The sequence below is a fragment of the Electrophorus electricus genome, chromosome 3, assembly GCF_041902795.1.
Source record: "Electrophorus electricus isolate QZ-2024a chromosome 3, ASM4190279v1, whole genome shotgun sequence".
NCBI classification, from domain to species: Eukaryota; Metazoa; Chordata; class Actinopteri; order Gymnotiformes; family Gymnotidae; genus Electrophorus; species Electrophorus electricus.
Genome location: NC_137499.1, coordinates 34,587,298 through 34,611,920, shown reverse-complemented (window position 1 = coordinate 34,611,920; position 24,623 = coordinate 34,587,298). Strand labels below are relative to the sequence as shown.

General features: G+C 40.1%; 2 protein-coding genes across 7 annotated transcripts; one reads left to right on the top strand and one right to left on the bottom strand.

Moving 5' to 3' along the window:
- The first annotated feature begins 129 nt into the window (after window positions 1-129).
- On the top strand, window positions 130-8,427 carry lat (linker for activation of T cells). Its single transcript, XM_035528161.2, has 13 exons — window positions 130-1,439; window positions 3,010-3,114; window positions 3,244-3,283; window positions 3,785-3,819; window positions 4,597-4,654; window positions 4,737-4,789; window positions 5,205-5,231; window positions 5,461-5,515; window positions 5,800-5,861; window positions 6,065-6,124; window positions 6,207-6,263; window positions 6,927-6,995; window positions 7,252-8,427. Exons 2-13 carry the CDS (start codon window positions 3,012-3,014, stop codon window positions 7,269-7,271), a joined length of 639 nt encoding a protein of 212 aa, XP_035384054.1. The 5' UTR covers window positions 130-1,439; window positions 3,010-3,011; the 3' UTR covers window positions 7,272-8,427.
- A 244-nt stretch (window positions 8,428-8,671) lies between these two features.
- Window positions 8,672-19,100, bottom strand: atxn2l (ataxin 2-like). 6 transcript variants are annotated; one of them, XM_026997885.3, is made up of 24 exons: window positions 18,767-19,100; window positions 18,365-18,471; window positions 17,121-17,160; window positions 16,822-16,878; window positions 16,491-16,562; window positions 15,767-15,941; window positions 15,523-15,644; window positions 15,215-15,306; window positions 14,744-14,965; window positions 14,279-14,640; window positions 14,109-14,192; window positions 13,840-13,974; window positions 13,663-13,731; window positions 13,507-13,568; window positions 12,957-13,327; window positions 12,604-12,673; window positions 12,357-12,479; window positions 12,166-12,229; window positions 11,172-11,332; window positions 10,742-10,874; window positions 10,259-10,368; window positions 9,964-10,146; window positions 9,146-9,344; window positions 8,672-8,844 (listed from the first exon to the last, which is right to left on the bottom strand). In XM_026997885.3, the coding sequence occupies exons 1-24, from the start codon at window positions 18,785-18,787 to the stop codon at window positions 8,786-8,788; spliced, it is 3,093 nt and encodes a 1,030-aa protein (XP_026853686.2). In that variant the 5' UTR covers window positions 18,788-19,100; the 3' UTR covers window positions 8,672-8,785. The 6 variants fall into 6 exon arrangements, with proteins under 6 accessions (XP_026853686.2, XP_026853688.2, XP_026853689.2 ...); XM_026997888.3 differs by lacking the exons at window positions 18,365-18,471; window positions 18,767-19,100 and adding exons at window positions 17,442-17,524; window positions 17,914-18,263 and having other exon boundaries at window positions 8,674-8,844; XM_026997889.3 differs by lacking the exons at window positions 18,365-18,471; window positions 18,767-19,100 and adding exons at window positions 17,442-17,483; window positions 17,914-18,263 and having other exon boundaries at window positions 8,674-8,844.
- Between the last annotated feature and the right edge of the window lie 5,523 nt (window positions 19,101-24,623).

The window sequence follows — 24,623 nt, the reverse complement described above, 5'->3', positions numbered from 1 at the left end:
TCAACTGGATTCTCAGAGCAGTTGTCTTGGTTAAGACTGCAACTCAGCTACTGATGTATTTTCCTTTAATGAACAAATACTGTATGATTATTAAAATTCTTGGCTTTACAGTCTTATACTGATTGATTTATCATCCCAATTTTTCCTCTGTCCTTGACTGCCATCACCTCACCCTAGTTTTTTTTTCCCCATGTACCCCCCCCCCCCCTTTAATCTCTCAATCTAATAGGGAGAGTGATGTGATGTGATGTCTTCAGTTGCTGTGGTTTCCTGTTTGTAGGTGGGAGCCTTAGGTTTAGTATGTTTCTCACTGCATTGCAAATTAATCTTGCAAATGCCAGAAAACTCAACCGTTCCAAACTAGTGGTGTAGGGCAGGTGATTTGGGCAACTGCTTCTTTGCAAGTGTGAGAAGTGCATGTATGCAAGTAAATGGCATGAGTGGGTGGAGAGATCAAAGTTTATGACTAAACATTAACAGCAGTATTGTGAACGTCGCAGGGCCTGCCTGTTTAGAAATGCTTATTAGTTATTTTTAGTTTGTTGAGGATGTAATTCATATTTTTTTTCCCTATTCCTCCCCATCTTCCAGTAGAACTGACTGGTTTCTGGCAGAGTGAACCATTCTGTGATTTTCTATTCCACAGGACTTGGTTACTTGTCCCAGGGAATCCAAATTGAATCAAAATCAAAGTACTGATGATTAAAGAGAGAACAAATAATGAGATCGTGTGATTCTTCAGACGCAAATATACATAACTATTGGTATTAAGAGCTTTTATGTTGTCCCACCTTCACCTAGATAAAAGTTTGATCTTAATTCTTTCTTAGCTTCAGATGCATCAGAAAGTGTGTGTATTGCTGTATGTTGTAAATACTTAATGTTGGATTGTCCCATTGTCCAAAGATTGACAAATTAGAAAATTTAAAGGGCTTGTATAAGTAATGATTGCCTCTGTGAAGGAGAGATGCAAGATACAAGGGAGAAAAGAGAGTAAGAAAAAGAACTCCACAGGAACGGGGCAGATCAGATGGAAAAGGCAGAAACTAACTGAGATGTGCTCAGAGACTGAAGGGGAAGGATAAAATGACATTTAGAATGAACCTATGAGGGGAGAGAGCGAAAGAGGGTGCAGACACAGGAAAGATAAAAAATACTCTAGGCTTTAGTACACTCGTGCTGAAGCACTGAGCTAAGCGCTTAGCTTTTGCTCTCATAGAATTTAACAGTTTGAGTGGCCTATTGTGATTGAAGGTCTGAGTGAGCCAGCATAGAAGGCTACCTAGTCTACAGCGAAGACGAGGGACAAGTTGTGTCAGTAAGCCAATATGACGAAATCTGGGGTGTGAACCAGCGGTGAATTTTGTCCAGTAACGTGTATGTGTGTGGACTGGTCTCCAGTTTGGTTCAGGATCCCTGCAATAGGTGCTACTGTGCAGGTAAGCCTTATTGATTTACATTGTATTCAAGTGCCACTGTGTAGCGTTTCACTGAGATCCACCTACTAGAAGTATATTTTGCTTAGTTGTTCAGTGTCATGGATAAAACATTAACATTGCATTACTGTGTGGCATTAAAGTTGTGGCTAGATCAGCTTATTAGTTGTCTCCTGATCTCAGGCTTTCTATACTCTAGTGCACCACCATCTACCTCATTCCCCATCTCAGCCTCCCCCATGCTTATTTCATCGACCTTCCTCAGTCTCCAACTTACCATAATCATCCTTATTTCAGCTGTTGTGGCAGGTCCAGGTTTTGTTTTGTTTTGTTTTTTTTCAGGTCCAGGTCTCTTGAAAATTAAGTGGTCAAGTGCTCAGAACTGTAAACCACATTGGTCTATGAAGGAAACTACTAGTCTGTTAAGGAAACGTCATATTTTTACTTGACTGCTTTCTTATCTTCCTTTGCCCCTAATTAGAATTGTGTTACTCTCCAGTGTCTAATGCAGGTCACGTTTTATCATGTATTTTTATTCTATTCTATGGTTTCACTACTGAAACGTAAATTGTCTATGTTAAATCAGCCTGGGTTTTCCATATTGATGGCCCCTCTGGCATTTCAAACACACAGGCAGACTCACACTGCATTGGCACAAAATGGTTGTACTAGGGGTCCTGCATTTGGAGCCTGGAAGTGTTGAAAGGCTCTGCACCTGTAGGTGTGAGGGGAGGCTTAGCTCATACTCTCATAATGTGCCTCTTTTCTCCCCTTCTAATCTAACTGCAAAATACAGGAAATCCGTTTCCTGGCACTAAATGCAACCACACACAAACACAGCACGAGACAGTATGAGTACAGGTTGAGGTTTTATGAAACACTGCCGAAGCCAAATTAAATAAATCAAATTGAGTGTGCATTAAAGTGTCATTTAAACCATCTGCCTTTCAAAGACACCTTAAATAATATAGAATACAATTTGAAATTAGTTACATTTTAGCATTTCATTTCATTTCCATTCTTACACTGACTGACAGTAATTGTCTTAGTATTTGTGACTTGGGGTGTAATAAAAAGATTTTACATTCAACTTCAAAATGCATTATAAATGCATTAGGCACAAATAGCCCAGCTGATCTAACATACTAAAACAAACATGATAGAAATAAAATATACACGCACACACACAATAGGCTAGGAAATTGTATTAAAAGTAAAACTATCCCTAAACTTTAACTAAAAACAAAAGCAAATATTGCCTATTTGTGCAATATATATACTTTTCTTATATATATTCAGTACATTCTGAAAGTAATGGTTATTACCTGTAGAACTACTGCAAAGGTGTCCCCTTTGTTAGTTAACAATGGTGCAGTGAGAGTGTGGAGTGATACATTTCCATAAACAACTGAACACATACTGTGTTCAGTCAGTTAAAGTCTGCAATGCTGATAAGCATTTACACAGGATTTTTTTCTCAGCCATGTCAGGAGTCAAAATGATATAGTAAAAATAACTTTTTATTCCATTTGAAACCTAACTTATTCCAAACTTGATGTCCCAAACTTCTCAGGTATGGATTCTACTACAGTATGCACGGTGGTGGGTGGTCTACTGGTTCTGTCAGTGATCATCCTCACAAGTCTGTGTCTATACTGCAAAGGAAACAGCCAACAAAGTAAGATGAAGAATGTGGTCTAAACTGACCCGTCACTTATGGACACAGTATGCTTGGCTCTTTCATTACTGTAATCCACTGTGTAATGATGGAACCCCCCCCCCTCCTTCTTTTGAAATTTTCCTTTAGAGAAAATAACACAGCCCTACAATCCACACCCTAATCAAATGTAAGTCATGATTTATACAAATTTACCTTTCCTGTAATGCTTCTGCTTTTGCTGAGCCTACTTATATATCTAGCTGCGTATAACTTTATTAGAAACACACACCTTGCACCTGATCGCTTAGCTTTATAGTTGTACAGTTATACATAATCTATCCATTGCCATGAGTACTTTGGATGCGGTCTTCAGTGGTCAGTTTCTGGCACTCTTGATGGAGGACCATTGTCAACACGTTTCTCATAAACTGCACGTGTTTGCTCTCTTATGCTAAGGTTAATATAATATTCAGCTTCTATCACTGCTTACACAAATAATTCCAAATGACTTTGGATAATTTATATATTTATCTACATAAACCTCTTTGGATTATTGACTATGAAGTTGATTTTCCCCTCAGTTTACTGTACTTCATAACACCGCTTGGCGTGTACTCGTCTGTGTGCATATGTGCTGAAATGTCATTGTTGGTTCAGATTCTCAGAATCTCTATCTCTGATCTTACAGGAACCATGGAACAACGTTCACAGTAATTCGCCCATGTAAACACAACATTTATTCAATAAAAAAAAAAAGGCTCACCCATTTTTTTCATGCTTGTCTGCATAAATATTTCAGTTTTTTTAATAACTAGGACAAGCTGGTACAACGGCATTTTAGGGCCACTATTAAAGTCATAATGTTTCGAAAATAAAGTCATAATATTTCGAGATTTTAATCGTAAAATTACAAGACCAAAGTCAATATTTGTAGTGAAGGCTGAAAAGGAGCATCTTAGTTCCCACCCATGAACTGCCACGGTCTTATTCTCAATTAGCCTACCTTTATTTTTGCCTTGAAATTTAGCATAAAATTTATTTTGTGTACGTAATGCTTGTGTCTAGCCCTTCCCTTGCCTTCCCTTGTTTATTTTGTCAGGTCTCGAATGCATTTAATTACAGGCATGTTGCTTATTTTACTTTAATTTTGGAAGTGACCTCAGCTCTGAGCACCAACTGGCCTGTATTTCCAGGCACTCCTGCTTCAGCTCATTAGCTAAATGTGAATCTCTCCATGAGCTGGAATGTGTGTTGGGATAGGAAATGGTTAACCCTACAGGACAGTGGATAGGACAGGACAGTCTTGACTTGGCTTTGGTCTAATCTGATGGAAGTTTCATGTTCTTATACCTTCCTGGTTTATTACGAATTTATTCTCGAAATCTAATATTTTGAATTTTCTAACAGTGGCCCTAAAATGCCATTCCCCCCCCCCCCCCCCCCATGATGGTAATCATTCTTGTAGTAGCTATTATTTAACTTTCTCCATCTCTTCCATAGTTACAGATAATGCATGTTCCAATACCTTATCTCCAGTGGATCAACCTCACTTTATCACGTGAGTATTGATTAGTGCACACAAACACAAACACGCTTTTATGTAATGGGACCTAATCCTCTTATGCCCCCTGTCCTTTCAGTTCCCCATCAGTGCATGGCTCAAATCGTCGCTCTCCCTGTCCTTCCCCTGATGGTGAGGTACCTGCTGTCATTACTGCTTCACAATGCACGGCTTCTGGACATTTCACACATTTATTCAACACCTTTATTCCCCCATGGTGGAAATAAAGGGTGGTTTTATTTCCGCAGTTCTCAGTTAAACAGGAAGCTTAGCCATGGACTACAGAGTGGTGACGTAGTCATAATTTGGGCAGAGCTCAAACCTAGCACAAAACCCTTGAGATAAAGGCACAAATTCTGAATTAAAGGGCTCATAGGGTGAAAGAGTAAACTAAGACAAATAAAGCACCTGTGTGCCCATTGAAATGATTTCTTCTGAGCAAATCTTTTAGTATACTACTACAAAACTTTATTATATAACTTTTATTTTGGATTTTAATATTTAGATAATCTGATGCCTTTTGTTGTTGTTGTTTTTTTCAAACCAGGAAGTCAGAGTGATTATGTCAATGAAGGTGAGCAAAAATAAATAAATAATAGAAATATATACATATATAAATTTGCTCATTGCTGCTTTGCTTTAAGACAAGAGTAGCATGGTTTAAGCAACACTGTGTAAAATATGAATGTCTTGTATCTGGTTTACTTTAAAAGTATGCAGTCATATAATGATCTGTATGTTTGTGTGGATGTGAGTGTGGTACTGGTTGTAGAGACTGATCATTTGTTTTGTTGTGTCTTTAGAAGATGGAAATGGCTATGAGCTGCCCCCAGATAGTGATAAGAATAACGACTACCTGTAAGAACACATCTCTCTCTCCCCTCTCTCTCTCTCTCTCTCTCTCTGATCCAGGACTCTCAAACTGAAAAACTGATTCTCAATTTGATCATTCTCCTGTACCTTAAATAAAGTATTAAAATAGTATGCAGTCATAGGTTTCTATTCATAATATGTCCCTCATATGAATAGTCTTCTGAGTTATTTGTGTTATTTTAATTCCTGAATGCTACTGTTATTATAACTGATCTGTTAGATGATCTTGTCGTTGATTAGGCACACTTCTTTCTGTTACTGTGTTTTAGAGATGTGCTACCCGATGAAACACGCGTGTCCCAGCCTAGTCTGGCATCTTCTACCAATTCAGGTGGGCAAGAGAGGAGTCCCAAGGACTGTATTGCTGAGCATAGCTGTACCTCCATATGTTTTACTAGTTTGTGCTGATTCAAGAAAAAAAAAGTATAGTTCTGTAGCAAATCATTTCTGAGAAAAAGTAAGGTTTTCAAAAAGGAGTAGAGCTCTCCAGTGCTTTCTGCTGTTCATTATGTGTTTTCTGTACTCATTTTCTAGGGCAAAATTATGAGAATGTCCGGCCTGAAGAAAAATCAATTAGTGATGATGATGATTCAGGTAGGATATAGACTGACAGTAAAACAGTTCAGTGACACATCTTGTCAAGTCTAATCTGGTGATCTCATGCATGTGTTTACAGACAGCCAACAATATATGAATGTCAAAGATAACAAAGAAATCATCAGCCAAACCCCAAGTAAGTCAAAGAATGGCTTCTCCTCACCACCATCATAGTTCAATTATAATCTTTAAGGCTGTAGACAGATATACTGAAGGTTGTGCATTCATCCAATCTGTTAGTTAGTTTAGAGGGATTTTTTTTAACATTCTGAATAGTAGATGCAAGGGTTCCAGCAGGTTCAGATCCATCTGAAATGTTTGCCCAATACCTCAAAAATGTCTTCTTCTGCATATAAACCTTTCTTCTGCTGATATCTAATTCTGAAGCTATCACATGGCCTGCAGTGTACAGTTAACTTAATATATGGTTTAAATAACCTGTGGAATAAAATGAACTTTACTGATGATACAAAAGAATACATAGAAGATCAATATGCTTCTTCTACCTCCAACAGGGATATTGTTTGAAGTTATAATTAAGAGTCCACAATGGAAACATAAGATAGTGATGAACTGCTGGGAATGTTTGCAAGCTTAACTGTACTATGATCAGCTCTGGATGGAAAACATGCTTTATGATTTGGTGATGTTTATGTATTATGTATGTATAGTTATGTTTTAATTCACTTATGCTATGTTTATGTTTTGCTTTAAGCCTAAAATGCATCCTTTATTTGAAAGAAGAGCCAAAACGATGGAAATACGAAATAAAAATTGTAATACCAGTGTGTGTTTCCAGTTGGATCGTTTGGGAGTTGCAGCAGTGATGGTCAGGACAGCTCTGACTATGTGAACGCCCCACAACAAGGTAGAACCAATTGATTAATTGCTGTTGCTTAGTATTTCTTTAGTCAAAAAAAGCAGTCTGTATTTTCTCTATTAGACCTATGGATTTGCATATCATATAAAACGTGCAGAGCCACTGGACTTTGTTAAAGGGAAGCTCACATATTCATATAGTAATAGCCATAATGGATTAGAAATGCTGCGTATTATTAGTATTGCTCTTTCTGTTTCCCCATTCTCTCTATATATCCGATCCATCACCACCCATCCTCTTCCAGTTACCATCCATCTAGGCTGATTCAAACGAACAGGAGTCAAGATGAAGCTTGAATCACATCCGTGAAGATCGTATTGAGGATTGTTTTTTAAAGCATACTATACAATCAACTTGACAGAGTTGATATTTTGTATTTAGTATACTTTTTAAAAAAATGCTCTCATGCAGTATGGACATTTGTGATAAGTCCTATAAAGAATTGTTTTGTTAGTTTACTGTACTTCAAAGTCCTGTTGATAGGATATGCTGACAATTCCTGAGAATATTCCTTTTAAATCACTTATTGTTTCTGACTTTGGCTATATTATATCATATAAAATATTTGACTTTTTATTCCATAATTACAATGAAACCAGCTATTTTTCATTGGTTGTTGTATATGAAACAATATAATCCTTTCTTACACTGCACCCGTTTGTTTTGAATATTGAATATGCAGCGACCTTCTTCTGCAGTGTGCTCTCAAGAATTGGGTGCATGTGAGGTCATTACTACTGTATATTCAAGACTAGGAAGAGTGATATACATACAGACATATATAATCAGGTAGCACCTGTTATGCTTGTTTGTTTTTTATGTATTACATTGTTAAAATTGTATCAGATTTAGTTTTGTCCATCTTGCTGTTCAAAGGCAATTAGCATAGCTAAAGGGTCCTGTGGGCAAAATGTTGATAGAGATTTGCTAGATGCTATATGATTTATAACTGGTATATAAACACTTCTTTAATCTAAATAACATTTTAAGACTAGATACAGTCAAGATGAAGACACACAAAACACCAGCTTGGAGAGTTTGAAATTTTATTTATTTTTTTGTCCATTTTTTATTATTTAATAATTAAGGGTTTGAGGAAGAAGGGAGAAATCATACTATCTATCTTTATAAAAGGTCTCAATCTTTCGGCTCGTGCTTTGTTTCACTTTGTCACATTCACTCTCTCTCACTCATTCCCTCTGTTTTAGACACACACTGTGACCCATCCACTTCAACAAAAAAAAAAGGTCTTTCCAACAGATAAGAATAAAACCAAAACAGAAAATCTGTTTCTGGAGTAAAAGGAGACGATGGGTCTTTGAAGTGTAAGTGGCGCTGTGTGTGTGTGGTGTGTAATTTTTATATATATATATATATATATATATATATATATATATATATATATATATATATATATATATATATATATATATATATATATATATATATATATATATATGCGCGCTTGCACGCTAGGTTGAGAGGAACTCTCCCTCCCTGGGCATGCATATACGCATATACGCATATATATATACGCATATATATATATATATATATATATATATATATATATATATATATATATATATATATATGCGCATATATGCGTGCGCTAGGTTGAGAGGAACTCTCCCTCCCTGGGCATGCATATACGCATATATACGCATATATATATATATATATATATATATATATATATATATATATATATATATAGGTTGAGAGGAACTCTCCCTCCCTGGGCAGCTGAAGCCAGAACTGTGACCGTCTCACTTCCCTCAGTTTCCAGGAGGATGGAAGGGTATCTGCTGAGAAGGGTGGGGCTGCACCTGCATAGCTGGGAAGTTTGCCAAAATAATCTTTCATTATTTTTCAAATCTGTAATTCTATCCATCTAACACATGACTCCACATTACATGTTTTACTTCCGTTTGAAGTTTTTACTGTAGTACTACATGCATATACTAGGTAGTCGAGGCCTTAGCACGCACTTTGCCTGTAATAGATATGCATGTATGTCTGAGTTATCTTTGTAATTACTATATTATTATATTGTATGTAAAGATACTTTAAACCAAAAAGCCAGATAGCAGCTGCTAGAATGGGGAATAAGGCAGGACATCATGCAGACAGCTCACCCTGGTGGTGCCCGATGAAGGTGTAATGTTGATGCGCTCCTGGCTGGGGTGGTGGTCCATGAGAGGGGTGCTGGGGTCCAGGCCCAGAACCAGGGCCCTGCTGTGGGGGAGGTGGAGGCGGGGCATGAAGCAGCATCATCGGTGGAGGGCCATGACCTCCAGAGGGGTGAGGACCCGAGAGAGCTCCTGAAACATGAGCCTGGGCAGAATGGGGGTTGAGAGCGAAGAAAGACAATGAAAGAGTGTTACAGAGCATGAGCAGGTGCAAGAGTGTTGGCAAAGAAAAGTCGCTAGATGTACTACACCAGAGCCACATTAAGTGACATGGGCAGTTGTAGCTCAATGGTTAAAGGTACTTGACTAGTAAACAGAAGATTGCCAGGTCAAGCCACTCTGCCAAGTTGCCACTGTTGCGTCACTGAGCAAGGCCCTTAATTTTTCCAAGTTGTATTCACTCATAATTGTAAGTTGCTTTGGATAAAACCGTCAGCTAAATGCCATAAAGGTAAATGACTACATGTCTCAGTGATAACTGTTGTTGGTGTGCTGAATTACTCTGCACTGAATGAAGCTGAGTGAGATGTGAAGAATGAAACAGAGAAGTTAAAAGTACCCAACCACCCCCACTCTCTGATTCTGTGGGTGTAATACGCTGCTGCACGCTAATGCACACATTGTCCTCTGCTTCCTCTGCAGTGGAATGGTTTGTGCATATAGGCAAAAGGTTTACAAAATGTCCATTACACACTCTTGGTAGTGAAATGTGCATTTTGCCTACCTGAATGGCCTCCACAGAGGGTGCTGCCACGGTGGCGTACCTGTGTGAGCTGCCCAATGGAGGAATAGGGGTGAGGCAACGGCTGGTGGCCTGGCAGGCTGTAGCTCTGGAGAGAGTAGGAGGCCTGGGGCGAGCTGTGGCCTGGCGGCAGGTTAGGGGGCGTTGGGGCTGACAGTGGACCTGAATGGTACAGCGCCTGAGGCTGTGGACCTGACTGAGCAGACTAGGGAGGGAAGGCGGAGGAGGGGGAGGGAGAGAGGGAGAGGGAGAATCTTTCAGACTAAACAACCACTTATACAAGATGCTGTGATCTGAGTGATGACATGTGGCTGTACCTGTCCCGGGCTGGGGGCAGGGTGCTGTGGAGGTGGTTGGCTCCCAGTGGGGGTGCTGGAGGGTTGTGGTGGATGCATGGAGCCCGAGGGATGAGAGAATGTCTGTGGGGCTAGAAAAACAAGATCCACGTATTAGTGTCAGCCACTTTGCAAAGAGCTGTCCAATAAAAAGCACAAGCCTAGATGTAGTTTTGTGCATTATGTATGCACATTCTGTAGGTAGTTACTCAAGTTTCTCTCTCTCTCTCTCTCTCTCTAAAAATATATATATATATATATATAAATAAAACCACAAGCCTAGATGTAGTTTTTGTGCTTTTTATGGGACAGCTCTTTGCAAAATGGCTGCTAATATCACCAACAAACAAAAACATAAATCAATGGCCAGAACAAAAAGTGTTTGTTGGTGATATTAGCAGTCATTCAAGAGTAACTGAAGTTCACGTCAATAGATGGCAATCTGTGTGGGACATTGAGACATACTGTACATGCCCTGCTGGGCTCCTGGAGGTCCATCGCTCTGGCCTGGGTACTGAGGGCCAGGGGGCCCCAGTGTCTGAGGGTGTCCTCCTGAACTCAGCATCCGCGCTCCACCCTGCAGCATGGAGTACACTGGCTAGAAGGGAGGGAGGTAAAGAACAGGGAGACAGGAATGTGTTCATGAATTTATGACACAACTGGATTTGGACACAGTTACGCATTACACCATGCAGTGTATGTGTGTATGTGTATGTTTATGTGTATATATTATATTACACACATTATTATACACATATATTACACACACACACTATATGTGTGTGTGTATGTGTGTGTGTGTGTGTGTGTGTGTGTGTGTGTGTGTGTGTGTGTGTGTGTGTGTGTGTGTGTGTGTGTGTGTGTGTGTGTGCACGCGACAAAGACATGAGGGTACCTGTCCGGGGTAGTGAGGCATGGCAGGAATGACCTGGCTGTACTGCAGGTAGGACTGTGTGTAAGGGGAAGCCACAAGAGGAGGACCTGCTGCAGATGCCGCTGTTTGAATCATAGGGGGTGCTGTTGAGCTGTGGTCTGGACGAGGGCCCACCACTGAGCCTGAGAGAGAGAAGGAGCCGGTAAATGGGGTGCGATGTCCCCCTGTGCATGTGGAGTTCAGATTTCATTCTTTCATGCATCTGCAACAAATTCCTTGTCTACCGAGTGACAAACATTCTCTTTAAAACTTATGAACAAGCAGCAAACCTGAGATCTATAACAGGATTCATAACAAAATGATCTGAGTAAGCCTTCCAATATAAATAAATGTAGTGATTGTCAACTGTATTAACGTAGTGAAACTGGGTTTATAATAGGATCAAAATATATTGTGGCTTGTACCACTTACATCAGTACTGCAACACAGCCCAGGATTATAAAAAAAAGCTTTTCCACATTCTGTCAGAAACACTTATTAATAAATATACTAACAAATGAGAACTGGTAACTATATTAGCTAGCTGGATAATGAAAACATACTGGGTGATTACACAGGAATAATCTTTTTTTGATGCAGCTCAGAGGAGTTAAGGAGTTAACAGACTCACACTGTGCCAATATTTTAGTCAATAATTGCAAGACGAACTGCCCAATCTCACTGACTGAATGTAAGACTGTTGTACTAAGATGTTCACGTTCATCATCCCCAGCAGGTATTTGCTGGAGAAGATATTTGGGTTTTTAGAAGGGAGAAAAATACCCCAAACAATATTTCTACATGGCAATTTAACACCTTAGAGAGAAATGCGACTGGTGCCAAGGCAATCATTAGAACACTGTCAGAGTTGGACACTATGTGCTGCCTAGTTCTGGTTGCTTAGCACTAGGTGGTGGACTATGTGGCTTGTATAGATATTGCAGTACTGCAGTGAAATGGGTGTGGAGGTGTTTACCTTTAGCTCTGGGGTATTTGCCCTGGCTGACAGTTGACACTGTGTACTGGTACATCTGAGGGGCCTGAAGGAGGCAGACGGAAATCCCACGTGTACAGAGCGCCATGATTTGCACATACAAACCCGGTGATACACTATAATCAAGAAAAACATTGTAATTCTAAAACTCTACAGTATGCGCATTACTGTACCTGTACGGCTACGTAGCTCAGGTACTGGTGGCCATATATGGCTCCCTGGCCAGCAGGAGGCTGGAGTACCACAGAGGGGCTTGGAGGTGTGGGTCGAGGTGTGGGGGTCGCCGAAGGCTTCACCTGAACCCCAAACAAAATGTCAAGAGGCATGCACGTATCCCTCAACAGCTCGGTTTTATATATATATATAAAAAACTGTGTCTACATGAATGACTGGAGAAGATCTGTAGTGCAATACACTCACCATGGTTAGTGGGGCCTTGATGGGATTAAATTCTTTGGCGTTGGGATTTAGTGTGGACTTCTTCACTTGACTGCAGAAAAAAAAGGGGAAACGGTTCAATACACAAGCAGTAACCCTGAACTGAAGTAATGGAAGAGAAAGTACTAAAATGTACTAGTCAAAGGAATCACACCCACAATCCACCCACACCTGGTGGACGGCGAGTGCTCATTTCAAGCAGAGTAAGTCCTTCACATCACATGTACAGACTGATAGACGGGTTAGGCTGCATCAGAGCCCCATTTTAAAATCACACAAACTTTTCAACCATAGAGCACAGTCCTGGCTAAATTGTTAGAATTTCCCCTACTCACTCGGCCACACCCTCATCTCGATCCCCAGCCTCGGCTCTGCTGTCTTCCCTGCCCGGGGTCCGGGCAGGCTGGGGGGGAACCGCTGCCACTTGGCCGTCTGAAACAGAGGGTTGTGGGGCACCACCAGGTGTAGGTGCAGGTGTAGCAGTGGGGGTGACTGGTGTCGGGGTGGGTGGAGCAGGACCCTCGGTGCTCGCCTCTCTGCTTGCTTCATTTGACAGAGGCTCCTGAGTGGGGGTTGTGGGCGAGGCAGTTTTGAGTTCTGTGGAAGAGCTGGGGTCTGCTTGTGTGCTGTGGGCAGGGCTTGGCTGGGGAGGGTCACTGGGGGTGGCTGCTGCGCTGGGGCTGGAGGGGGAGGAGGCAGACTGAAGCTGTGAAACAACAAGGGTGTCATTTAGTTTGAATTTTAACAATTTTAATGGCATCCTGAATCAACAAAGCTTAGCATAGAACTTATTTAATATCATGTAAAAGCAGAGAAAAACCAAAAAACATCAAGCCCTTTCTTTCTGTTTTTTGAGACATGTAATTTGAATTTCAACGTACTCACCCTGAACTCCTTCCCAAATTTACGAAGCTCTTCTATCTGTGATCTCTGCTGAACTGAGGGAGCTGGCAACCAAAAAAGTGATTCATTACATTCAAAGTAAAAATATTTTAAGGGGGAGATGCAAGTGGAGGTGTGCAACTGTGAAGAAAGATCTACCTTTATTGCTTTTGCCCTCCTGAGGACTGGCAGGGCTGTCTGTCCTCTCCTTAGACAAAATCTCATTTACTGTGACAAATTGTATAGGAAGATTAAAGGCAAGAAAAATCAAGGTTTACCACGGATTATATTAATGGAAGAATCATCATCCTCATCAGCCTAACTACTGCTGCTTACCATCTACAGGGAAGAGAGGGGTAGGGCCAGAGGGCTTTGGGGTCACCATGGTAACTGCAGAGGTGTCCAGGTAGGTATGAGTTGACTGAGGAAGGGAGTCTTGGGTGTGTGCGTCAGGTTTTGGGGAATGAGAGACTGGAGAGATGGAGAGAGAATGGGAAAAATGAAACAGTATTTGATAAAAAAGAGGGTTAATTTTGTAAATTAATGCAAGTGCTTGTGTTCACGGGTGTGTGTGTGTGTGTGTGTGTGTATACACATTTATTCACCTGTAGGTGAAGAGTGGGAGTTGGATGAGCGCAAACTTCTGGTTTGTGCAGGCCTCTGAGATTTTGGGGATGTTCTGGACGATACTATATTACAAAAGATCAATTTGACAATATCAAACATGGACTGTGTAACCCGCACATGAATGCCTCCAAATATACATACGACTTACCTCCATTAACAGGTCGTGTGGAGTCAGAGAGAGACTGTGGGTGTGAGAGGGAGTGAGGGATCATGTGTGGGGCAGGTGGGCTGGTGTGGCCAGGCTCCATTGTCCGGGGATGGGCAGGTGGGCTACACTGTGACTGGTGAGGAGAGTATCCCCCTCTGATAGACAGTGGACCGTTTCTGTCAGAGGGTGGGGCAGGCTGACTGCTGCCAGAAGGAAGAGAAGGCCTGGGAGAGGAACTCGAGGGGGTTGGTCTGTTTGTTCGATTAGGAAGAGAGGAGGAGCCTCCTCTTTCTCTATCACCCCTGGACACACCCATTTCTCTCTCTCTCGCCCTCTGGGGTAAGGGAATATACTTGCCCTCCCTAAGAGAAAAAGTGGAAAGAAAGAAGGAAATCTAAATTTCATACAGTGCAAAAGGCTCCGAGTGAAAGCCCACAATTAAGGGCAGTAGCATGGCAGACTGACCTGCTCCCAGAGCTGGGGAACCCAGGGCTGTCTCTCCCTCTCTCCCGCTCCCCTCCGTCCCGCACTACAGCGCTGTATTTTTCCTCTTCACTCCTGCCTTCATCGTTCTCCAGCGCCACTCGGTGGCGGTACTGTGAGCTGGACTCAATTTCACTGGCCAGCCGGGCTGCTCGTGCCTCTCGCTGCCGGTAGCCTTCTGAAGTACCCCGCTCCAGAGGAACCCTGAGGGTGTTTCAACCATTTCTCAAGATTTCACAATTACATATAATCATCTTTTGTTAATTGTACCATCTGATGCAACCTGTACAGGGCTGATTTCCCACCCACCCATTCAGTCCAGGCATGCCTTAAACTGCCATGCTAATGGGATGCCCATGTACAAAATCTACAAATCAAACCATCATGCCTAATCTGATTCATACAAAGACAATAATTATTCATGTTTCATCTGTGTATGTGAGACAAACTCACGTGTACATTGAGAGGCTGGCGTCATAGGTGGACTTCACCCCATACGTTTCTTCATTGAAGCGGAACATCTCAGTGGCATCCCAACCATTAGACTGACAGGCAGAGAGACAGATGGAAGAGAGTGAGAGAACAAACATTCACATGACTGGGATAAAGATTAAAGGACATCATCTGAGCCTCATCAACATTATTTCACCTAGATTCTGTCCAATACTAGCGTTTTAGCCTTTAATAAAACAATTTGCTTGAAGTAAATATGTCCGTGTGTTCATGTTTGAGCATGTGCATGCACGGGAGGTTAAGCTCACTGTGTCTGTATCTAGGTCATAGTTCTCTCCATTGCTGTCTCCTCCATCCCACCTCTGCAACACCTTCTCTCTGTGGTCACCGTTTACTCTGGATGAGCTGATTGTTGCATCTGTGAAGGTGTCTACACAGACACACACAAACATAAAATCACAACCAACCCCTTAGCATCCAGGATCATCACGATTTCTATGGACATAGCTACAGGGCTCTCTCATACACACACAAACGTACACACACACACACCTCGGGTAGCATAGTTGAGGTCCACATCTCTGCAGGTCATGGTGATTAGGTCACTGGGGCTAAAGATCATGGTGTCTGTGATCTCCTCTCTCCTGGGGTGTGTGGACGTTCCACCTCCACAACCTTCGCCATCCTCAACCCTAATCTTATGCACAGCATCTACTGCCAGCTCACACTACCCATACACACACACAACACTTTGAAGGTAAATTTCTCCACTGACATGCCTGTCTCATCAGCATAGTTATTGTCACCTACTCCATAGGAGATTTATAGATACATAATACATATAGATTAATAGACACCCATTTTCTGGTCAACTGCAAAGCTTCAGTCACTAAGACACTGCAATTTCACTGCATACCTTTTTCAACTGCTCAATTGCATATATGTATACTGGAAACGCTTGCTGTAAAACTCAATGTAAATACACAAGATTTATATTTTTATATGATATACATGTATCTCTCAATGTAAACTGCACTACTATATACACTACACATATACTCTTACATTTTCTATTGCATTTTTGCATTCACATTCGGCCCTTAATTTATCCTGAGTTTCACTACTAGGCATTTCAATGTATGATGTCTCTGACACACTGTCTACATGTAAAAATAAAAGACTTTGGCTGTCAATTACTAATTCTTAGCTCAGGAATATGTGACATGGAGGTAAGCAAAAAAACATGTTTAAACCATGTGTGTCATTCACTACTTACCCTTGAGCTTAAAGTCTTAAATATGCCCTCATAAACAGTGCCATTCTTCACCCTCACGTCACACCTGCAGCCCTGGGAGATAGGAATCAGAGATACAAAGGGATGGATAGACAAAGGTATGAACAGAAGGCAGAAATTTAAAAGAGCTGTTTAATGTTTAGGGAAAAAAAAGTCCATGATGACAGGTAGCTTGTAAACAGGGAGTAATTTGAAAATGGGAGACAGAAACAACAGTCTTGTTTCCCTCTGTTGAGGTCCAACAGCCCAGTACTGATCAACCTTGTTCTACAACTCCCCTGAGGAGTGCCTGGTGAAGGGCGAAGAAACTCACCACCACCGCTGTGAGAAAATGGAGCATCCGTGAGTTATTGTAGATGCCCTCAAACACCTAAGAATGAATTAAACATAGATAACTCATGAACATTAAAAATATCCATTAATTATTACATTTGCTTATAATATTTGTGCAAATTATGGTATAACTAAATGGATAAGATATGCTAATATGTAAGTGCATAAGAGAGTAACTATCAATAACAAAGCACTGAGCAAACAGACACAGGTATAATATGGATTAATAATAATGGATTATTAATAATAAATTATTAATGGACTAGTTATATTACATACAGGGGAAGACTGAGAGGGAGGCTTCACGGAGTTTCTGTTCCTGAAAATAACAACAACTAATTTAAATATGTACAAATTTCAACATTTGTACACAGAACAAATAAGACGAATGTTAAAATATTTAACGTATTATGCTCAAGTAATTTTGTGTGTATGTTTGTGTGTGTGTTTGTGTGTGTGTGTGTGTGTGTGTGTGTGTGTGTGTGTGTGTGTGTGTTCTGCGGTTTATTAAGGGGAATTACAATCAAGAAACTTAATTCGCCCAAATGTGATTCTTCGATCAGAGCACTAAGAATTTGACAGAACACTTTCCTCACAGACCCTTTTCAGCCTTTTCACAGCAACCCGTTTGTGGACTGACTCCTGAAGCATCGACACAATGGTTACTGGAGGCTAACTCGCACCTTCAGCCACAAAACACAGCCGAGTAAACATCTAACAGTCACGCTATTCCTACATTGGTATTGTGTGTTCTGACTAGCAAACCATTAACGATAGCCAGCGAACAAACTAAGGAACTATATTCTGGATATTTTGGGCGCAATTAATCTAGTTACTAACAACAAGGTGTCACTATTAAAGAAAATTAGATACAGTGCTAAGTGAGATTTAACCTACTGAGTAGCGTTAAAGCCAAGGCGTCGGTTATGCTAGCTAGGTAGCTTTAGCGAAGATGCGCAAATGATACCGTAACAATACAAGACAAACAGATTGACGTAAGTAGTTAGCTTCCTAGCTATTTAAAAACGCCTACTGTACGACAAAAAATGTTACAAAATGGTAGATTTAATACTTTTTTGTCACGTTCATTCCGGGCTTTAAACGATGAAGTCGGCCTGAAATGCTCGATTTGAGACGCAAACACTATTCTGTATCATATGGTTTAGAAAAACAACAACAAACACTGCTGCTCTATCGCCTCTGCCCTCCCAAAGAGAATGATTGGTCGATTGTAGCGTCAATCAATTATCTTTTTGCCATGTATATGTTCAGACTACTTACGGAGGCGGGATTTTTGGACTACGAACCCCATCGATTCATTGGTCAAAATGAATGCCAATCACTACTGCTCAGTTCTAATTGGCCTCCGTAACCGTTAACTCAATAAGATATTGTCCAATTGGTCTTTTCTGCCAATACTTAATGCTTTATTTACATAAAACACACGCCCCTTTTAACCGGTAGGCCTCTTGATGAATGCCAATCCCTGGATTTTCTGTGAAGAGTAGCCGGGTTCAGATTACCTTCCAGGGGTAGATCTGGTAGTGTTACTCCCAGGAACTGTGGATGACATGCTGGCCGATCCAGAAGTTCCATTAGAGGTTTTGCGGCCACCTGGTCCAGACTGTTGCTGAAAAACACATTCGTTCGTTATATTTCCACATAATGATGGTATAAACGTAACTAATATTACACGTTTGAGTCCGCGTAAAATAACCGGGCTAACTGTTACTTAGAAGTACAACTGGCTAGCTAGCTAGCTAAGTAGCTAGTTAACATAGCTAATGTTTGTTAACAAGCATATAGCTAATACAATTTAACCAATATTTGTCTGAATAGTCTATATATTGTTATATATAATAGCTAAGCAAAACATATTGCTTAAGCTATTTATCATGTGTACAAAATATAAAATATATACTCACATTCTGGCGGCGGAAAGACATAGCTAACCTAGCCTGATTGCTAGCGTTAACTAAGCTGGTCACCTATCTGAAGTCCCCTAACGTTACTTCTGAGCAGCGAGGGGCTTCTCTGTGTTCTTCGGTGTAGGATAGCTATCTTAGCTAGCCAGTAACCTAACTATCTTAATCTTCGAATATGTCAGAAATGTTTTGTAATCCTTGATGATTTTCTTCCCAGTAACCCCGAATCTTCTTCTTTACTTCGAAAACATGTCATAAGCACTCTTGGGGAAGTGTCAAACAATATTTCTTATTTTAAAAAAGCCGGTACCACGTCTTAGGATTTGCCTTAAACGTAATGGCAACCCGTTGTCAACAATCTCTCTTTTGATTGGTCCGTCCCCTAGTGAAACTACATTAATGACGCATCGACGTATTCATTCAGCGCGTCTAGCTAGGTTTGTCACCAAAGTGAGGTTAGGAAGGTAATCCTCCGAACATCGTAATGGTTTTACATTACAACGATACAAAGTATAACATAACTACCCAATATTTCCTGAGGGTGTTTTAGTATAATTCGTTATTAAGTTTACATCCTCTTTGCTGAAACATTGCGATAGATAAGGAAAAATGATCTGAATCTGGCAACCCTACGCACCACCACGTTACCAGGCACATTCCTTAGTTGTAAAACAAAAGACCTTCGGCGAGGTAAAAAACCTCTATTCCAACCGAATATTTCACACATTCAGTATAATGTTACCACAAACAGCATTCGTCTTTTTTGTTGACTTTGTTTATAAAAGGCAGATGAAATAAATACTACTACAACAACAACAACAACAACTACTACTACTACTACTACTACTACTACTACTACTACTAATAATAATAATAATAAATAATAATAATAATAATAATAACTTTTTAAAAACAGGATTACAGCATACTTTATATTATAAGGATAAATACAAAATATAAAATAAATGAAAAAGAGAGAAAATGAATAAAATATCCATAAGAAAACACATAAAACACATTAAAAAGTGATTTATACTAAAATATGAATTCCTAACTGAATGCAATACTGAATAAGTCCATTTCTACATTTATGAAGGCACCAGTGCTGTAAATCACAAACTTTCAGGAGGACAATTCCAGATCCTAAAGCCATAATGCTTAAAAGTAGAAACACCCCCACACCCTCTTCAGCAGGGTTTCTGGTATGACTAGTATTAGACTAATAAAATCTCAGAGGCTGAGCAGGAGCTTTTTGAAGCATCATATAATGCACTAAAGTAGAAGGGGCACAAGACCCTGAGGGCAAATAATGACTAATACCACAATATTAAAATCAGCCCTGAAAGATATGGGTAGCCAGTGGCGATATTTGTCAGTGGGTGTAAAGTTATCCCTCATTCCTTCATTAGTATGAGTGAGCATCCTAGCTGCTGCCTTCTGAACTAGATGCAGATTAATGGAACTCTTGGGTAGGCCAGATTAGAGAGCATCTACTCTAAATGTAACAACGGCATTTTTGAGTTTCTCACTGAAAGCAAAAGAGAAATTGTCATGGATTTTAGAAATATTATGGAGGTGATAATATGCTCTTTTACAGACCTCACTAATGTGGTTATTGAAAGTGTCACTGTGAAAACTAGATTTCAGATATTTTCTTGTCTTCACTGACAATGAGTGACATAAACAAACAGTAAACAATGAAGTAAACAACCTTCTCTGATCTTCATTTTCAATTACCAGAATCTTATCTGAGACCATTCGTTGATGTCATCTGTGCAGTCTTGCAAGGGTTCTATATGTAGTTATGAGGTTCTAATGAAATATATGGGTGTCATCTGCATAGCAATGGAAGCAAATGTTATATTTATTGATTATATCAACTAGGGGAAGCATATATAGATTAAATAATTTAGGGCCCAGAATCAACACTTGCACTTAGTTGTGTGAGTACCCAGTGCAATCACAACCCCTTAAGTAGGATTTGAATAAGTCTAATACTGCACTGTTAACTCTCAAATTATCAAGTGCTCCCTGTGTGCAATGCATGACCTGAAAATCTGGAAACAAGTTTAAATTTCATTAACATTATCTGACCTCAACAGAATGGAAAAATACATTCTGTATATCTTTACCAAGAAAGGGAATGCCAGAGATTGGTGTATAGTTATTAATCACTAATGAGGGAAGATTAATTTTCTTCAGGTCTGACAAAAGCTGTATTAAGAGAATGTGGTTAAATGCAATGTTAGAAAGATAGATTGACAACATTCAGGACATCAGCTAGTAATGAGCTAAAAAGTGAATATAGTGATTTTTACCTTCTGTCATGATAAAATAATAATAGAGTAATGAAAGCATGATGGAGATTACTTTCAGTGTTTTATCTCAGCTCACTCCCTAATAAAACTTGTTGCTTTATACAGATAGTATCTTAAAGCCATCAAGCCAAAGGTGAAATGCAGTGACCTCTTACATGAGCTTATGTGAGGACCCGTGCATCTCTATGCAAAAATCTACATGTATAGCCACAACAAACCTACAGCAAAAGAAGAGGCCTATGGGAATGGTGACCACAATGCATACAATAGGGCCAAGTATGTACTCAACAAGACTGTTAGGACAGCCAAACACAAATATACAGAAAAACTGGAACAGCTGTTCCATTCAAATGACCACTCCTCCATTTGATGAGGCTTGCACAAAGAAATTACCAATTACAAGCCAAAAAACAAAGGGCACTGCAACCTCCCTGCCTCTAAAGCAGTTAAATAACGTCTACCCAATATTTGAAACACAAAGGCGGTCTACCGCCCCCCTTCCTCCCAGTCTAACTACAGTCATCCCGCAACACTGCCTGTAAACTGGTCAAGCTTGACTTGTGCTCATTCTCACCTCCTTAGCATCAACATACTTTTCTCCATCCTCATTACCATCACCAAACATCAGGTTGTCCAGGTTCTCAGAAAGCAGCAGGCACAGATAGTACCTTCTATATTCAAGCACTACACTGAATTCCCTTTTCACATGCTTACTGATCTCTTCAGGCAGTTCCTGGCACAGTGACTTGTGCCTGCTTGTTTCAAGACCTCCGTCATCATACCATTTCCCATAAATCAGAACATCTTCTACCTGAATGACTACAGACCAGATGCCTTAACCTCTGTAGACATGAAGTGCTTTGAGAGACTACAGCACCTCAAAACCATGACTGACAGCTTGCAGGACCCTCTGCAGTTCACATGCAGATCTAATAGGGCTGTAGCTGATGCTATCAATGTGTCTACACTACATCCTGAAACAACTGGATGGCCCCGACACCTATGCCAGTGTATTCATTGTAGATTTTTGCTATGCCTTTAATACAGTCATCAGTCATATTATGATAAACTTAGGCAGCTCAGTGTTCCTCCTCATGTCTGCTCCTGGATCCATTTCCTGTCCAACAGGAATATGTCAGAGTGGATAATTATGTTTTGAGCACACTGTGCCTTAGCACCGGTGCTTTATAGGACTGTGCTCTCTCCTTTTCTCTACTCTCTTTACACCAATGACTGTACTTCTATCAGTGACTTTGTTAAACTGATTAAGTTTGCAGATAACACTACTCTGGTTGGACTTGGCTCTAACAATGAGTGCACGTACTGGAAGGAATGCAAGGGCCTTCACAGTATCAAGAGTCAGTAGCAACTGAGTGCCTCAAAACAGGTCTTTTATCATTCTTTGTTTGAGTACCTATTGGAATTTCAAAGAAGCGACAGTAGTTATCAGAAATTATAGATCAGATCAGTGAGGCCATGACATCTGTTTCGTGAGATGCGCATGTCTAGTGTATGGTAATTACATGTGAAGGCTGATATGTGCAGCATAAATTCACTGTTCAGCAGATTAATTAAATGTTTAGTTAATAATTTGGGCATGATACAGTGAATATAAACATCTCCTGTTATTAGGAAATAGTCAAGATCCAAGAGAGCAGCATGGCTTCGATGCTTCCATCCTGTTAACTTTGATCACTAGCAGGGAGCTCTATGTGCAGTGGAGAAGAGAGACTCCTAGATCCTGGATGTACTGCTTGCAGAGTGTGGACAAGAGCACATTTTTTTCCATCTTATTTCTAACTGTGTGGTTGATTGCAGTAAAGAGCCAACTGAGGAGTTCTTTTTTGTCTGTGTCATTGCTAGTGGAAACTGGTGTGTGACAGATGCTGTAAAGCTGGGTCCAGTGCCCAAGGGCCTTTGACTGCCAGGGGCCTCCAAAGCTGAGTAGCCTCAAATGACCAAAGAGCTGAAGACCAGTCCCCGTAATTCATATGTTGAAAGTATATCACTAGGGCACCCAGACCCCTAGACTAGTACAGTGAAACTGACACTAAGTCTGCCAATTATTTCTGCAAATACAGCATGGGATGACAGACGGGCTCCTGGAGCATTGGTACATATAGAATGAGGTGACCACTAGGGACCTCTCAGTGCATATAGTTCAAACCTAAAACAAAGGCCCTTCAGAGACTATGTATAGAATTTGCAAGCTAGTCATGATTGGGAAAACCCTTTCTCTCAACTTCTCAAATGGCACACTAGTGGCAAAGTCATGGCTTTTAACTGCTATGCTTTACATCAAATGTTCGAACGCTGTTAGTTGCACATGTATTGTTTAACACTATGGTCACTGTCCCCTCTTTGCTACCCTCCTTATTAGCAAGATATGATATGCTTTAATTAAATATTCTCCAAGTCACCTTGTTCTGCATGAGCTGCGTTTAACAATGCATCTAAGTAAATTACTTCAAGCTTGTTACCTTGTGTTCCACATTTTTATTATTTAGAAGTAAACAGCAAAAGTATTATCTCCCCTTAACGTAGCTTTATTGTAACTTTTTCTTTTTTGTAGCTTGGTGATGGCTCAACTACTTTTAATTATGTGTAGCTAAACCATGAAAAGATACTCTTTGTGAATAGCTTCCCCAGTTCTGGCTCCTAGCTACATGTGATCACATTAACTAGCCAACTATTTGACTGGCTAGCTTGCTAATTCCTAGCATTATTGTATCAATGTAACAGTTATCATGTTTGCACCTTTTTTATGAATTCATCAAAAAATAATGAGTAGAGAATAGTAGCAGAAAACAAGCTCCCAGCCATAATTAATCTTGAAATGCATTTTTTAATGTTTATTTTTTTCCCCTGGAAGAATAGGTTGTGAAATACTGTCATGCAGATCAGAATTCTTTGGAAAGATAACAATAACTGTGGGCAGTGGGATAGGTTAGCAAAATCTGCAGAAGTCTCTTCTTCGCTTATCCCAGTCATCCAAGTTTCTTTTTTTTTTTTTTGGTGAATGCACAATATTCAAAACTAGGAGCTCATCTGATGGGTCATTAGAACAAGACATAAAGAAGGTAGTAAAATCAAGCTCGTCAATGATCTGGATTACTAAAATAAAATTATTCAGCCTGCATTTGACAAATGGACAGAATAGTAATAAAGCATCTTACACATTTCACTTGATGAACTGACACTTTAAAGGATAGGGTTGAATTATGCAAGTTAATTTAAGCACAAAATGACTTTATAATATATATAACCTGTTCTTGAAGAGCCTCTGCACTGTGCTGCAATGAGCTATAATCCCTGTACCGCACAGCATTTCACTGTTTTCTTCTCTATAACACCCCTATTAAGAGCTGATCAATAGCTGTTTAATTGGTATTATCAAACGATTATCAAGAGCTGTTTAATTAGTGTTATGTTGATATATATTAGATTGTGAATATTTTTTATACAATAGCTTGTTGATTAAACTATAGAAGTCACATTTTAACAACCTAAAATAAACAGTCACACACACAAGTCCAAAA